General features: G+C 42.3%; 2 protein-coding genes across 2 annotated transcripts; one reads left to right on the forward strand and one right to left on the reverse strand.

Moving 5' to 3' along the window:
- Positions 1 to 79: 79 nt before the first annotated feature.
- On the forward strand, positions 80 to 4,976 carry fkrp (fukutin related protein). Its single transcript, XM_086124886.1, has 2 exons — positions 80 to 673; positions 1,666 to 4,976. Exon 2 carries the CDS (start codon positions 1,730 to 1,732, stop codon positions 3,326 to 3,328), a length of 1,599 nt encoding a protein of 532 aa, XP_085981012.1. The 5' UTR covers positions 80 to 673; positions 1,666 to 1,729; the 3' UTR covers positions 3,329 to 4,976.
- Positions 4,977 to 5,364: 388 nt separating this feature from the next.
- slc1a5 (solute carrier family 1 member 5) lies at positions 5,365 to 15,173 on the reverse strand. Its single transcript, XM_086124887.1, has 8 exons — positions 14,511 to 15,173; positions 12,498 to 12,540; positions 12,335 to 12,403; positions 12,081 to 12,247; positions 11,652 to 11,885; positions 11,077 to 11,271; positions 10,857 to 10,991; positions 5,365 to 9,074 (listed from the first exon to the last, which is right to left on the reverse strand). Exons 1-8 carry the CDS (start codon positions 15,023 to 15,025, stop codon positions 8,858 to 8,860), a joined length of 1,575 nt encoding a protein of 524 aa, XP_085981013.1. The 5' UTR covers positions 15,026 to 15,173; the 3' UTR covers positions 5,365 to 8,857.
- Between the last annotated feature and the right edge of the window lie 1,251 nt (positions 15,174 to 16,424).

A 16,424-nucleotide genomic window follows, 5' to 3' on the forward strand; every position in this document is an offset into this window, starting at 1 on the left:
TTGACTCTTATTTTGATAATCCTTAATCTGTTTCCCCTATCATGTGTTTGCTACTGGAAATACCCAACTGTAGGGGACAAATATTGGGCCAGACTTTCTGTAATACACAACGAGTGCGTCGCCCGTCGAGATCGTTTCCTGCCATTTCATGAAGCAAGGAATGATTTGGTGGTGAAGTTTGTACGACTAACACACAATTTGATTTCCGGTTTTGTGGCGACAAACTTTTATTAATCCAATATCCAAATTGGATCTAGATTAGCGCATTTTAACACTATGCTATTTTGACCGGTCAATTTCATTTAGGTCCTAACTTATATTTTGAATTGCAAAAACCGGAAGCAATTCCGTTGTCAGTGTAGCGATGCTGACGATCGAAAGCTAGCCTTTTAGCTAAGGCGAAACACTGGACGGCTGCTCTCAGTCTGTTTCCACTTCCTCTACGTCGCCCCGTGCACAGATGCTTAAATACGTTTTGCCATGTCCGGACAAGATGTAGTTTGAAATGCCATTTAACTGACACCCAGGCCCTTGCCACGTTAGGCAAAAAAGCAAAATTACCAGAGCTGTGACCCAATGTAATGCTCGTGTGAAGCTGATTCAAGTCAGGATGAATTGACAGGCGATCTACAAATTTGTGCAAAGAAGAAATAATGACTGCATTCAACTGTTGGTGAGTTATGACAGTGAAAATGATAGTAATAAACCTATGTGAAGACTCAAATATTGCATCGGAGGATTTTTCCATTTAACAATGAAATAATTTGTTTAATAAGAACCTTTCTGTCACGTGAGGTGAAATTATAAGATTACAATTAAAAAAACACACACAATTGCCGCCGTCGGGCAGAAACCTCACATCTCCAAAACATGACGTTTCAGTAAAAAAAAAAAAAAAAAAAAAAAAACAACGGCATGCTTGTTGAGCCATTAACATTGCATCGTCAGAGTGCAGGTCATTTTAACAATTTGTAAAGAAATGAATTATATACCGAAGTGAGCATTGATCAATAGTATGGATTTGTGAAAATATATAACATAGACCAAATTTAGACATTGAAGGTTTGAGCCCCGCACCAGCAAAATGTGACAGTTTGAACATTAGAGCACTTAAGGGGAAAAAATTCCATAAATTACGATTTAATTAAAACATTTTAAAAGGCTTAAATGTAATTGTAATGTGCAAAAAAAGTTAAATACAACTGTAGTGTTTTTAGCTGATGATTCTTTTGCATACCACAAGAGGAAGACTGCACACCACCACACTTTGACACACACTGCATTAAATTGTCTGCTGGAATGTGTGTGTGCAAATGGGCAGGCAGGTCAGCACAGCAAACATCAAAGAAAAGAAAAAAAAACGTAGAGAAGATATGTGAAATAAGCGGATGTACTCCAGTAGTGTCCCAATACTTACCAAGAGTGACAACTGACGATGCAATCATGCAGAATGTTACAACATGAGATGGGTCACCTTTGCAGCATGCCTTCATCATATAAGATTCCATTTAAAAAAAAATTAATTTAAAAAGTAAAACAAGAAGATAAAAGTTCGTTCTGACGAGGGATGCGGGTTCAAATCTTGGCTTCATCTTAAATCCTCAACACTTATGAGGCTAAGCGCCCTTGAAAACATAGTACAAATGCTTTTCTTCTCTGTTCCAGCCCTGTCCTGTGACACCAATGGGGACCTGAGGGTTGGAGTTCTTTCAAACAGTACCTTGTAGCCATGCGGATCACTTTATGCCAAGGTGTGTTAACTGGGGCCATCGTCCTCAACCTCCTTATCCTTTACTATGTGTCTCGGGCACAGCAGCAAATGATGGAGAAGAGGAAGGAACATGGCAGGGCCACCAGGAAAGCTGCTTTACCCGCCCCCGCTCTGGGGGGAGGCGTAGCCGGATTACTCGGGCCGAGAGGTGAGCCCGGACTTGCCGGCGTGTCAAATAATAATCGTAGCCCACGCGTGACTGTGCTCCTCCGCGAGTTTGAAAACTTTGAGAATTACGTCGGGGATGTCGCTAATTCCTTCCTGAGACAAAGACCTGAGCTTCCCTTCCTGGTTGTGGCTGACACGCCTCCGTACCCGCCTCTGGAGCTCCCCGATGGCTGCCGCATGCTGGTGCTCTCCCCAAGCCCAGACCAGCCACCGCAAGCACACAGGCCTGAGTTTCACGTCCAGACGGACTTTGTGCTTCTCGTACCGGACGGTGTAGAGTTGGAGCCATCTCGAGCTATTGAGAGGCTGATTAAGGAGCTGGAAGGTGAGGGTGGTGGTCCTGTGAGGCTGGTGGCTTCACCAGTTCTGGCTCGATCCGCCGTGCAGTGTCTCCACCTGAGGGTGAACCTCCGCGAGTGGACCGCCACTTATTCTACCGCCGCGTCCGGGAGCAGTGGCAGCGTTTGTACGGCCTTGCATGGCGATGCCGTGGTACTTATCCGCACGGAGGATCTCTTTAATCTCTCGGTGCCGCTCGGCCGGCCCCTCTTCCCCTCGCTCTTCATCCAGACCACTTTGAGGGGCTGGAAGGTGAAGCTTCTGGAGAGCCCGTGTTTTTCAGCCAACCACCGGCCCCTCTTCAGCTCAGCTCACAACCAGTGGAAAGCAGACACTCGCCTGAAGGAGTCCACGGGCAAGCTGATGAGGAGCTTCGGTCTGAAGCGTCTCATGTTGCCAGATGGGAAGGAGCAGTGGCACGGCTGCAGCAAGGAGACGCCCCGCTGCTTCGGCACAGTGAAGGACGATACGCCGGACTACCTCTATCTGGATCGTTGGACGCCTCCGTGTTGCCTGCGCGCACTTCGAGAAACTACCAAATACGTCATCAACATTCTGGAGAGCTCTGGAGTGCGCTACTGGCTCGAAGGCGGGACTTTGCTAGGCGCCGTACGCCACCAGGACATCATCCCGTGGGACTACGACGTGGACCTGGGAATCTACCTGGAGGACGTGCCCAACTGTGATCACTTGAAGAACTTGGATTCTGGCTCGCTGGTGGACGCCAATGGCTATGTGTGGGAACGTGCGGTGGAGGGCGACTTCTACAGGGTGCAGTACAGCGAGGTCAACCACCTGCATGTGGACCTGTGGCCTTTCTACCCCCGTAATGGCGTCATGACCAAAGATACGTGGACCGAGCACAAGCAGGATATGGAGTTTCCTGAGCACTTCCTGCAGCCGCTCGTGCCCATGCCCTTTGCGGGCATCAATGCCTATGGTCCGAATAACCACCGCGCCTTCTTGGAGCTCAAGTTCGGAGAAGGGGTTGTCGAGAACCCCCAGTACCCCAACCCTGCCAAAAGAAGGCTGGACCGGGCCAAATTATGAGAGCATATTTGTATGTTTGGTATGGCTCGGTGGTAGAGTGGTCGTCTCCCGACCCAGAGGTTGGGGCTTCAAACCCGGCCATTGTGACGTTGTCGACGTGTCCTTGAGCAAGGGACTGAACCCCCAGTTGCTCCTGATGTTGCGTCAGTAGGTAAACAGGAAGTGTTTTGAGTACCTAAAATAGAAGAGTGTTATGTAAGTGACAGCCCAGACCATTTAAAAGGTAGTAGATAGACAATCTTAGGTGCCAAGCTTCAGGCCACTAGACACATGTTTCTTACCTTTGCGATGTTTTGAGCATGGTCAAGTTTGGTACTGGTTGCTTACAAATACATACACGAACAAAGGGAGACAGACGAATGTCCAATTTTCTCCCCAAAATCTTTTTTTTTCCAGTTTGTTAAAAAGGTGATCATGACTTGACAGTACAGTAAAGTGGTGCCTTGAGATACAAGTTTAATTTGTTCTGTGACCATTTTGGTAACTCAAACCACTTACTTGTATCTCAAATAATCTTTTCCCATTGAAATGAATGGAAATATCATTAATTAGGGTCCGGCTACTACGATTTTTTGAGATGCCAATTGCCAATTATCCGGTATCATATTTGGCAGAAAGACAAAAATTTAGACCCGATTAATTGGCCGATTATTTGAAAAAAATATTTATCCCATAGTGAGGATAAGCAGTTCAGAAAATGGATGGATGATATAATGAATAAGAACTTATTTTTTGGTCCCTTAATGTTTACAACAAAGATGTGAATTACAGACATTTGACTGTTTTACAATATTTTGTCATTCAGAATTTGTTCATCTTTACAACAGAGAAGAATTTTCAAGTCCAAAAAGCAAGAACTGATGAATTGAGCTTTAGATATAAGCCAAGGTGGACATTGGCAGTCCGGTGAGTCCGTCAATGAGCGGTCGTCAGTATTTCAGGTCGGCTCAGTCAGTCCAAGTCGTCGGCGACAGCCAGACGTCATAGAGAACGGACTTACCGGTACTACATAAACACGCAGGTGCCGTGCACCTGACACACAGTAAAACATCATCCGACAAGAGACGGACTGCCATGAGTCGCCATGAATTACTGACAGAAACAGTGACAGACTGATAGCACGCCCACCTCTGGATAAAAGCAACAGTGGGCGGCACGGTAGACGACTGATTAGCACAAGGCGCTTATAAATGAAATGTATTATTTTTATTATTATATATTATATTATTATTATATTAGAAATATTATTGTCAAAATGTCTGTTTTTGCAAATATGTGGTTTACAATACATGTTCTAAATGTGGATGTGGTACAACAGTGTAAAAATTATATGGTGTACATTTTCGCTATTGATTACTGGACAATAAGTAAGAGTAAGTACCGGTATGTTTCACCCTTACATGCCTTTTTATGTGGATTCATATCACTCATTGCCTTGGTTTGCACTGATTTGAGAAAATGTTTTTTTTTTTTTCTGCTCACTTGAATCTGTGACTACATTGTTGTTTCCAGGTGAACTTTGCTGCTGTTGGTAGTTTGGAGTGCTTGTATGGAGAAAAATAAGTGCACTATACCAAAGCAATGTTTGCGTCTCCTGCTTGTGAAAAAAAAACTAAACCTTTTGTCATAAATAAATCATCCATCCATTCGACTGTATAATGGTGGTTAGACTTGCTCATGAACACAAGGTGGCGCATTCTATGGGAGGAGTTGTGTACTACATAAGATGTGATAGTATATTTTGTCACTGCCAAGTAGCACACAGGGCGTCCTAATTCCAGTCAGTAGCTTTGCACCTGTCGATGCAGTACACTATATATTTGATCCCATTCCTATCATTGCTCAATTTATAAACAGCAGGGCTTGGATGTAGGCTACCATTTGGCACAGTACTTCTGACTTAAGGCAGACATCGCAAGTGTTTTGGGGGGAGCTTTGGAGGAAAATAATCTCACAGATAAACGGCAATATGCTTCAGACATCTTTAGTTTGCAAAGAAACAGCAGGACCGTAAAAATGATGCTTCACAAAACCAATCAATGATAAAAAATAATTTTATTGTTTCCACCTAAAAATACTTCATTACCCACACTCCCCATATGTAGACATCAAAATATAAAACAATGGAGTTCTTTGTATTGGCTGCACCTATAGCGTCCGCACATTTGTACCAGCATAAAGATAAGAGGTAAGAGAAATGTGACCTTTCATTTAGTTCCTGGTTCATTAGTCAATTTGATATTTTCAAAGATAACCACGGGAAATTCGACTGCAACTTGTGAGATTGCCACTCCCTTGTAAAACTTGTTTGTAGTAGACAGTGAGAAAAAGCAGAGGTGGGGGGTTCCTGGAACCAAATGGAAGCACCTCGTAGACATGGATTGTTGACAAGTTACCATATTCATTAAAAATGTATTTATAGCAAATAATATTTACCATATGGCATATAAATTAATCAGCTCTGAGGTGGCACACGAAAGAACAAGTCTTTGGATATTTGATTCATTTGAGTAAAACCTTTGGGCGAGATAACTAAATAAATAATGCCAACAAAACCTTTGTGCTAAAAAATGAAATAAATTAAGCAATCTCGCCAAGTGATTCAATGGGATTTTTTTGGTCTTCAATAGAAAAGAACAGTCTGCAAGCCAGAGTTCAACCTGAGGTATAGTGGCATCTGACTTTTGTAATCCACTGTGCGTTTTGGCTTTGGTACATTAGCTCATAGAAGAGAGCATTAGCATTATTGTTCGCTTCCCCCCCCCCATGCACAGGAAAATGACTGTATGACAGTTCCGAGGACAAAACAAAAAAATCGAATGCATCTTTAGACACTAGTGAGTGCACTACTTGACTGAAGACAAGTGAAACATTGTTGATTGACTCTTCTACAATTTTGTCATCTTAAGCATGGTACCAACCTGCCGAGAATCAGGCCAAATATGAGCATTTTTAGTACCCTTCTGATCAAATTCAGCTCAGCCCAGACAATTGATTGTCTTTAAAAGATTATCCTAAACCATTATCTTGTGCTGTGTGAGAGATATTTCCTCCTCAATTCTCTCAGAAGCATGTTGGGCCCAACAATTGTAAATGTTAACCTTTTCAATGCAAATAAAGGTGTGTGTGTGTGGTGTAGGTTTACGCAAAGTTCAGTTGAGCTAACTCACATTAACAGTTAGCTAAACGTCTGTTCTATATTATTTTGTGTGGCGCCATTCTGCTACTCACAGGTCAGTCTTGGTACAACAAGAGCTGGTTTGGTGAGACAAAAATCGTGATTCTCGTTGAGTACCGTTATGTGTGCGTACACCATGCCTTAATAAGAGCAATATGCAAAGACATGCCAAAAAATGTATCCCTAATTCTGAAAAGCGATGAGTCAAACATGGGCTGAAACAACATTCAGAACATTGAATTTTCCCACCTATAAAAACAAAATCACTTATTTTAAACAGTCCAACAGATCAAGCATTCAGGGAGAGATTGCAGTTTTGTTTTTTGTTTGTTTGTTTTAGTAACCAGCGCACCCGAGGAAGAATAAAACATCAGAGACGAGAGATTTGCCTTCAACTGGCATGCCAGTGACCGGCACGGCCTCGACTGTCCTGTTCGCTTGGGATTCAGGATCTTTTCTGGAACTATTTGGAATATCTAACTCTGTAAAATAATTCTAATTCTCATCCCTTGTTTGCTAAAATAACATATTTAGTGTAATAGTAACATTGTATTACTCTGAAGTCATGCTACTAACATAGCAACCATAGCTAGCTAACATGGCTTCTTGACACGATCTTGTTTGAAGTCATACTACTAACATAGCAACCATGGCTAGTGTTAAGGAATTATTCCTCTGTTAGTTGTATCTGAAAGAAACAAAAAATGTTGAAGGTATTTACTGCTCACTGTGATTACAATCACCTTTAGTGCCCCTCGACCCCCACCACTTTTAGGACCTCTCCAGAGGACATGTTTATCTTGAGTATCTGTGTTGCTGATGTGGCGGAATTTCGCCTTGCTATGAGTACTATTGATCCCAGTCTCTTTCCTGAACATCTGTTAAAACAAAGAGTGTGGTGTTAAGTTTATAACCTATTCCCCTTTGAGTGATTTAACAGCCCCCCCAAGTGTCTTCTTTCGCACCCCCATCTCTGCTGAGTCCCCCAAGGCTGTCAAGTTTCTTGGGATTTACGCACAGCAGGAGGAAGTCTGGATTTTTACATAAGGGGAAGGACTGCCCGCCCCTTATTAACATACTACGCCTATATAAACGTGAGACTGTATTTTTCCTTCGATTCTTGACGAAATCAGACTCTCAGGAGCCCGAATCAATTCGTATAGTGTTGTGATAAACTGCAGAAAAGACAATGTGGTGTTGGGTCTTCTTCCACCTTATAGAGAAATAAAAGAACCTGTGTCCAAGGAGGACCATAAGGAAATGGACAAATCCCCTCCACTACAAAAGCTAACATGGCTTCTTGACACTATCTTGTTTGAAGTCATGTTACTAACATAGCAACCATGGACAGCTAACACGGACGGCTTTTTGACACTAGCTTGGTAAAGACGGACAGCATTTTTTGTGACTTCCTTTATAATGCATACCATTATGAATCGCCGTCTTTGAGAATGGCGCTCATTCATGCAGTGAGAGGCACAGCTTCGGTCAGACTAGCGATTGGTGAAGTGAGGCTAAAAACTGCAAACTCCCCCTTTAAAGGACAGATATTCCCAATGTTATGAGTGGAGTATATGGAAACTCCGTATGCTAGACCTAGTCACTGCTACAGTACAAACACCATATCACACAAATAAAACATTTTGAAGTTTTCAAAAACAGCAGTTAGGGATGAAGATGATGGAAAAGAAAAGCAGCTTCCCAATGCTCATTTGCCATAAACCTTTTTGTTAAGCTCAATTAAAACGTGATCATCGATGGTTATCCTGCGCGGGGCCAGCGACGCAAGAGTAAAGGAGAGGAGATGTAAATTGTATCAGAAGAACCTTCAATAAATTACTATTTGGGACATACAGTACCTTAAAGCATGGTGTCAAACTCAAGGCCCAGGGGCCAGATCTGGCCCACCCAGTCATTTTATGTGGCCCGTGGAAGCAAATCAAGCGTGTCGACTTGCTAAAATCCTCATATATAATAACAGACATATTGTAAGCATCTTCCTGTAACCAAGCCCCTCGTTACAGTAACTTAAACAATAGTTGAATAAACCGTTATTGACTTTTTTATTTGGTTTCAGTCATAACGGCCCTCCAAGGGAAATGCTAACTAAAAGTGGCCCACGACAACAATGAGTTTGACACCCCTGCCATAAAGGAAATCATTGCTCTTCAACATTCATATATCCCTGATGGATTGTCCAAATGCCAGAATGCGCCTGTTTACGATTTTACGAAGTATAGATGTACTTCGTAAAATCGTAAACAGGCAGCTTCCACAAAACTTTTTCAGATGGGTAGAGGTCCATCGTGTCTATTAGCAGTTTCCACGGTATTGTGATCTCCGCACCTCCATTACATGGCCAAAGAGCCCTGCTGGGTGTTTCTGTTGTCCGTCTGTTCAACACCTTTCATCTCAATGAGCGGCGAGTGTTCAGGCGGGGGCGTGATGCTGTTGACCTCGCCCAGGTCCGTGCTTTCCTCTCGTTTGGACGTGCGGTCAACGAAAAACTGCAGGAGTCCTGCGCCAAACGCGTCGCCTTCCACGTTCAGTACTGTGCATGTGCGGTCACTGAATAACAAAGATGGTAAAATTATTAACAGCAACCAGTTAAGAATTGTACATGAAAACAAGCACATTGTGTTCGCGATACCGAGTGAAAGACAGCGTCTGAAAAGTTCCAATTCTTGACGGGCATGTACACATACAGTACTCAGAATCCTCCTATGTTGTACAGAGTTCTTGCTATTGATTTACATTTGTTCCGTTCATTTATTCTTCACTTTGAAACGAGCACCGTATGACTCATCAAGAGTCATAAGACCTACTTTTCTTGTTCAAATGTCTTGAACATTTAATATTTACTTAATATTAAATATTATTTCCGTATATAAATATATATATAAATATAAGATTTCCATGGGACAGGAGAAGTGAACCAATCTCTTTTTTCGTCAATGGATGCTACAGCTTCTCGTTGACTTTGAAACTTAGCTTGTAGCCGACGTGTGCACATTTTGAGCATGACGTCTCTGATCCACTGGTTAAAGGACACTTTGATTCTCTCCTCTTTCATCTCAAACTGCTTCAAACAACAAAGCGTGTGATGGAAAAGTGGTTAGAACTGCATGACTGTCCGTGTTTTATGTTATGTGTTGTGTTTATTATTTTACTTTATGTTAACTGTTTTGTTAAGCGCTTCGTTACAGCTGCCGCTGTTGTGAAAGCGCTATATATAAATCAGCATGTATTGTATTGTACTTCATCAAAGGACATATTCATGATGAACACAATGGCAATAATTACACAGTTTTTGGTCACAATTTTTGCTTCAGTTCACTTGGACATTGTGCTGCTCCTTCTGCTGTGTGTGCCTTGGCCACTTGCGGGCAGTTTAATACAGAAATAGAGGCAAACGAACAGTTTCATGATCAAGTCAGTCAGATGCATTAATTGTAGTCATTTTTTGCAAAGCACAAGGAATATACTGGTTGCGATTATTCTCCGTGTACACCACAACTTGATCGCTGATAGGGATATACAGTAACATAGTGACATTGATGATATTCGTTATCCATCTATGGCGTTTTGCATTGTTGGCTAGCATTAAGCTACACAGTGGGACTTTTTGCACGATGTAATTCTCTTCTTTTACGTTTAGTTTGGCAGTGAACTTCAACTGGAAGTGGAATCAAATGCTTTCAGCCTCTTTTTTGAAGAAGTCTTCTCCTTAGCTACATTTAAACTGATTGTAAATGTATTTAAACACACAAAAGCATTTCAAGTGTAAAATCTACAGAAACTACCATCCATCCTAAGAAGCAGGCCCTTGTGGAGTGGCATGAGAGTTTCTGGACATAAGCCGACAGCAGCTCCTGCATGAATGTGCTCATTGTGTTCGTGTTTTATGGACTGAAAAGTGCATCAGCGACTGTGGTGCTCTTTTTCTAAATACGAGGGCATTGAAATATATATATATGATATATATATGTCAAAGCCCATTAACAAAAAGTTATGAACCACATATTTCCTCAATATAGTCAGGATTTCTGAACAGACACATTCCACAAAAACATAATGGAAGGAAAATAATCAAATAATGGTGCATTCAGAGCCAAGACACATTTCCAGGTGAGCTAAAATTGGTCAAATCTGCTCAACCAATGGACAACCAGTGGGTTTCATATCATCCATTTGGTATCACCCCAGCATGCATTGACTCCAGCTGACCAGGTAATACAAACACTATCTTGTAGTACGTTTTTTTTCCATTGGAAAAGTGTCAAAAATGACAAACGCAAAAGACACCGATGAGTGGAAAATGTGATGCTGCTATCAGTGTTCTATACTCACACAAGCCAGTCAACTGCCAGGATTAGGGAGATATCGTTGGTGGGCAAACCGACTGCCTCCAGGATGATAGCCAAGGTCAACACCCCGCCAGCGGGTATTCCTGCTGCACCAACACTGGATGCTGTGGCAGTCACGCTGATTAGGCGGCAGAAGAAAGGCATCAACAACTCCAAAATTCACGACCATCACAAAATCTTTTGCGGGTATGTGGGATACATACAGGATTGTAACGATTTGGATGAAGTTGAGAGGATAATCGTTGAGCTGTGCAATGAAAACGGCAGCCGCGCACTGAAAGCAGGCGGCTCCATCCATGTTGACGGTGGCGCCGATGGGAAGGATGAAGCAGCTGATCTGCTTGGAGATGCCGTTATTTTCTTCCACGCACTTCATCATAAGTGGAAGCGTGGCGGAACTGCGGGGGGGGGGTATTAGAGGACACCATTGTGGGTGTACAAAAAAACAAAACAAAAACATGAATCCAAAATCCCTGGTTTGGTTTGCTGCTTTAGTTTCCAACCAATTTTATACAAGGAGTTGTGTTCCACAGGCTTTTGTCCTTGGGCCCTATCTGTTCAATAATCTGCTTACTTCCATTGAGGCATAGTATACAGGGTGGATTTGCAGCCTATCCTAGCTGACTCAGGGCTAAAGGGAGACTGCACACTGAGAATTGTTTGAATTTGAACAACTACACTACCAAGTGCATCATCCCCAATATGCTATCCATTACAGAGAACACTGAATCACTGTTCTGCACTGGCTCCAACTGTTAAGAATGAGCAAGTTCATTACCTGGAGGCTGTCCCAAAGGCTGTGGCCAGAGCTGTGAATATTCCCCATAGGAAGGTGAACGGGTTCTTCCTTGTAATGACGAAGTAGATGCCAGGCAGCACAATGAGGCCGTGGATAGCGTGCCCAACAACGCAGCAAGCTATATACTTTCCCAGACTGGCAAATAATGTACCAACGTCCTCCATCTCAACAATCTTGCCAGCAACAAGGAACATGATACCGAAAGGGGCATACCTGGGGAGAGACGGGAGGATATTAAAGGTTGTTAAGGGGAAGGTGTCATGGCGTTTGTTTGTTTTTTTAAATTATCATTATTATGATTATTATTGCCTAGCTCTTATCACTGTAACACCAGCTAATCAGGTACTGGACATACTACATGGTCTTGCCAATGGAAAAGGGTCAACAGCGAGTAGAGACATGCCTTACCACATGATCCACGAGACCAGCACCATGGTGGCTTCATTGAATGAGTTGAAGAACTTAATCAAGATCTCGCCTTCCGCCCCCAACTTCCTCAACGCCACACCGAACACAATGGCAAACACCACCAGACCCAGAATATTCATCCCATCCTGGTCTGTGCCAAAGGGAACCTGCACAAATACACAAGGCTGTCAGTACACACTCAAACAACAATTCTCAAAGCAATTTATTGAGTACAATCATGTTGCCCTACGCACCTTTTCCACTGTTATGTTACGGACTCCATTTGTGCTATTTGTGCTCACCAGCTTGTAGCTTGTCGCATACTGCAAAGGAGAGACAGTTTGCTTTGTCAGCTTGACAAACTCAAGGAAACCTTTTGAACTTGTTCGTTAAAATTTTATAAGATGCAGCACATACCGACTGGAAGGCAGCCGACACCAAGTTGGAGGGAAAGATGTTTCTGTTGCGCAAACAAAAGAATCATAAAAACATGGCATTCCAGAGCATCACATGATCCTGATGAAAATCAGATGAAGTCCTGTTTGCATTTATTAAAAGGACAACAAGTAACTCATTTGAATTGGCAATGTCAGGCCAGTTAAAGCCACACACGTTCAAGCAACTCCCCCAACAATATAGGAAGGAACTAGGAGTGTAACAAAAATTAATTTGAATTCAAAAGTCAATTTTGATTGAAAAGATGTGTTAAATTGAATCGATCCAAATCATTCCACTGAAACGTACTGTCTTGAATCGTATCGCACCCCGTTATGCAGATACATATTGAATCGTCTTTACTCAAGAGATGCACGTCCCTAGAGACTTCTGAGCTCATTAATCAAAATCAGAGAATCTGAATCATCTTTATGGGCTAAGTATGTAGAATGTGTAACCCGGTAGTACAGGCTACTCTAGTACTATCAATAACAAGCAACTACTCATTACCTGTTGCTAGTGGTTTGACGGTTTATCCTGTTGAGATTTTTCAGCGGGAAAAGTAAACATAAGTAGGTGCGAACAGTCAACAGGGGTGTGTGTCTAGTCTGTCTCCAGAAAGTGTTGCAGTGATATGTACAAAATAAAAGACTGTCGAACCTGCAAGACACCTCTTTGTTTTGTTTTGTTTTTACACTTGGTTGAACAGCAGTAGCCATGCTGCCACATGAGCTCTCTTGTCAAAAGACGGCAGGGAACCACGCAAGAGGGCTCACTATAATGAGATTTGTCTTGCTGTTCTATTATCATGAAGGCTCAGTGTGAGCTACTGTGAATACCGCTTGGATGCATTCCCTCGTTATTCATTTAGCCCCCAGCCCTCTTGCACAAGTTAGCAAAACTATAACAATGTCTACATTTCCATGCCAAATGTCTAAACTAGTGTTCTTCCATACAAGTACAGTATTGTTCTGGAAGTAACAGTGTTCATTTGAGGTCACATTTAGTCATATGTATGTCTTTCTACGTCAGGGCTAAGCAACCTATGGCCTGCGGGCTATAATTGAACCTCAAGAGCATTTGACCTTGACTAAAAATAGTTAAAACCTCAAGAGTAACGGTTAAAAAAAGTTTTAAACGACAAGTAATACATGTCATTTGTTTCAGTTAGTGTCATTTCTTTCACAAAATTACACTTCAATGACAAAAACTAAAATGGCCACAGAGTGTAGCGTACATACTGCTAATTAAAAATTAAGATTAGCAACAAGTTTGATTGTGTTTTACACTGTTAGTGGTAGTTATACTTAACACCCACGTGACAGTTAGGAATGTCAGTTCAAATACTACTTGTATACGTGATATTAATGTTAATAAATGTTTTATGATAGCAACAAAATAAATTGATTCACTTCACATGATTACATTACTTCCAATGGGAAAACCTGTTAAGACATGATTGATACCACATCCTTTGCATACAACTGCGATAACAAACTAGAGCCACCAATTAACATATGAACAATGCAAAGTCCCCCTTTCTATTCGTAGTCTAATTGTGTAAATTTGTTTCCAGATAGTGACACCGCACTGTTAAGCTTCTTCCTGATTTTTAATGAACAGGTTTGTCCCAACAGTTAATGTTACATCATGTGCTTGTTTAACTATTCCACTGCCAAACGTGACTGATATGAGCTTATTTTAGTTGTCAGTTATTAAAAAATATATATACATAAAATAAGAGCAACATTCGCATGTGGACTGATAAGTGTGATAAGACCCCCCCCCCCCCCCCCCCCGGCCCCATTTGGGCCAGGAGTGTTAATTTAGCCCGTAGCAACATGAGCTGACGCAACTACATTACTTCATTGCAGCAAGATATACACCGTGCCATGTGGTTTCGGGCTTCACGTGGACTTACTGGAGGCGGCCGAGAAAAAGCCCTTTGGGCATGTGAACAACGTTGGACTTGGAAAATTGGAGACTTTCACTCACCTAATCAAGTCTAAAAAGGAGTCGATGACTTCTTTGGATTCGGGCACGCCGTCATCCAAGCCCGCCACTTTAGGTTTGGTTAGAGTCACCGAGCCCGGCTTGATGATGAACGCCATTACCACCCCAATGGCCGAAGCGATCAACGTGGTCACCAGGAAGAAGAGCATCGCCCAGCCGCCCAGCCTGCCCAGGGCTTTGGGGTCGATGCTGGCTGCCCCCGAGACCAGACTGCACACCACCAACGGGATGATAATCATCTTTAGGAGCCGGATAAGCAGCTCGCCGGGGAAGCCGATGTAAATGATTTGAGTGCGGGAGAGCTCCGCGTTACGCACGCCGAGACCGATGAAGACCCCGATGATAACGCCCGCCACGGTCAAGATTACCAGGAGATTGTCCATAACAATACGCTTCACACGTCGGGAGAGAGGTCGCCCCATGTCACGGGACGAACCGTTGGGCAGTGGGTCCTCGCCGCCGTTGTGCGCTTTGACGTCTTCCAGCTTGTCAGACATAGTTACGGCGTGTTAAAAGTTGACCTGGGACGAAGTTCCAACTTTGAAAACAACCGTTCGAGTTGTGAAGAACACACGAGGTGAACTGAACTGTCGCTCCTTTCTTGATTGAAGCGACAAAGCAACACACACCGATAGTACGTCGCCAGAAAGACACCTACGTCAAAAAAGGGGCGGGGCCAAACTGAGTTTGAATTTCAAACAGATTTCTTTTGCATCAAAATTCCTAACACAGATTTTTTAGCCTTTAAATTCAACATTCAAGTGAAAAATATTTATTCAAAAAAAAAAATCCTGTGTATAAAATGGCAAGGACTTGCTTACATAGATGAAAACCGGCCGGCCCACGAATAGCAAAAATCCGCGTATAATCGACACCAATTGAAACGCATTGACAAGATAAAAATTAAACCTAAAATGTTCTAAAAAAAAAGGATGAGTTTTCCACAAAAAAACGAAGGGGAATGGGGAGGAATGGGGGGATCCCCCCCCCAAAAAAGTATATAGGGTATTTCTCTGTATGTATTTGAATGTTGTTTCGCAGTTTACAAGTCTCCGTTTCCAGCACATCAGGGTTTCAGTACTCAATAATATACAATGTAGTATAGTAATGATTTAGTAATATTTATGAATGAATGGTTAGGGTCAGCAGCAGATTTTTGAGATGTCATCGTTATAAATTATAACGCATGGATAAAATCCATATTCAAGATTTGAATGGTCAAAATTAAAAAGAAAATGAAAATATCTCAAAAACTATGTCCTTTGAAATCAGCACAAAAAACGCATTTGGGGACACATGAAGCCATCTCTGATTAAAATTTGCTGTTGACCGGTTTTATGAGTTAGTATCAAGATACGACAGGAAGACTTTGTTTTATGTTTACTTTGACAGTAAACTGGAGGTGCCATTAAAACACTTGAAGCCTCTTTTTGGAAAATGTCTTCACTTTTGCCAAACCACTCCTTCTGTGACGTGAGTTGGAATGGATTCACTGCCATCATACAGAGCACGTATTACAATTTTTTGCTCACAACTCAAAGCAAAAAGTCAGCCAAATTATGGCTCGTACCTTGAAAAGCACATAGGTTGGGTCAACTCAAGGGACCACTGTACAAGCAATTAAAAAGTCAATTCTCCACATTATGTCCCCTTTATTCATCTCGGTTCATAAACAAGAACAACAACTTTGACATGCACATCCTTTGCACTGATGTTGCTGTTTCAAACTGGTTCTTCGTTCACTTGCAACATAACCGTGACGCTTCAAAATAAAACGTGGCGTGTTTTTACTCCTCAAACACGGCAACACAAGTTTGCATAGTAGGCCCCATTTTTAATAACACACACACACACACAAACACACATTCAAGTAGCAAATGAGACACACATGCTTTT

Source organism: Hippocampus guttulatus, chromosome 12 (genome assembly GCF_054856545.1).
Source record: "Hippocampus guttulatus isolate MCC_2025c chromosome 12, RoL_Hgut_1.0, whole genome shotgun sequence".
Taxonomy (NCBI): Eukaryota; Metazoa; Chordata; class Actinopteri; order Syngnathiformes; family Syngnathidae; genus Hippocampus; species Hippocampus guttulatus.

What these genes read in the sequence shown, in the direction of transcription:
- slc1a5 (XM_086124887.1), bottom strand. Translation starts at nt 15,025, where the DNA reads ATGTCTGACAAGCTGGAAGACGTCAAAGCGCACAACGGCGGCGAGGAC. An exon ending in GCCTTTGGGACAGCCTCCAG is followed by an intron (nt 11,272 to 11,651) that starts GTAATGAACTTG and finishes CCCCCCCCGCAG; the next exon opens with TTCCGCCACGCTTCCACTTA. An exon ending in ATCCAAATCGTTACAATCCT is followed by an intron (nt 10,992 to 11,076) that starts GTATGTATCCCA and finishes CCGCCTAATCAG; the next exon opens with CGTGACTGCCACAGCATCCA.
- fkrp (XM_086124886.1), top strand. Translation starts at nt 1,730, where the DNA reads ATGCGGATCACTTTATGCCAAGGTGTGTTAACTGGGGCCATCGTCCTC.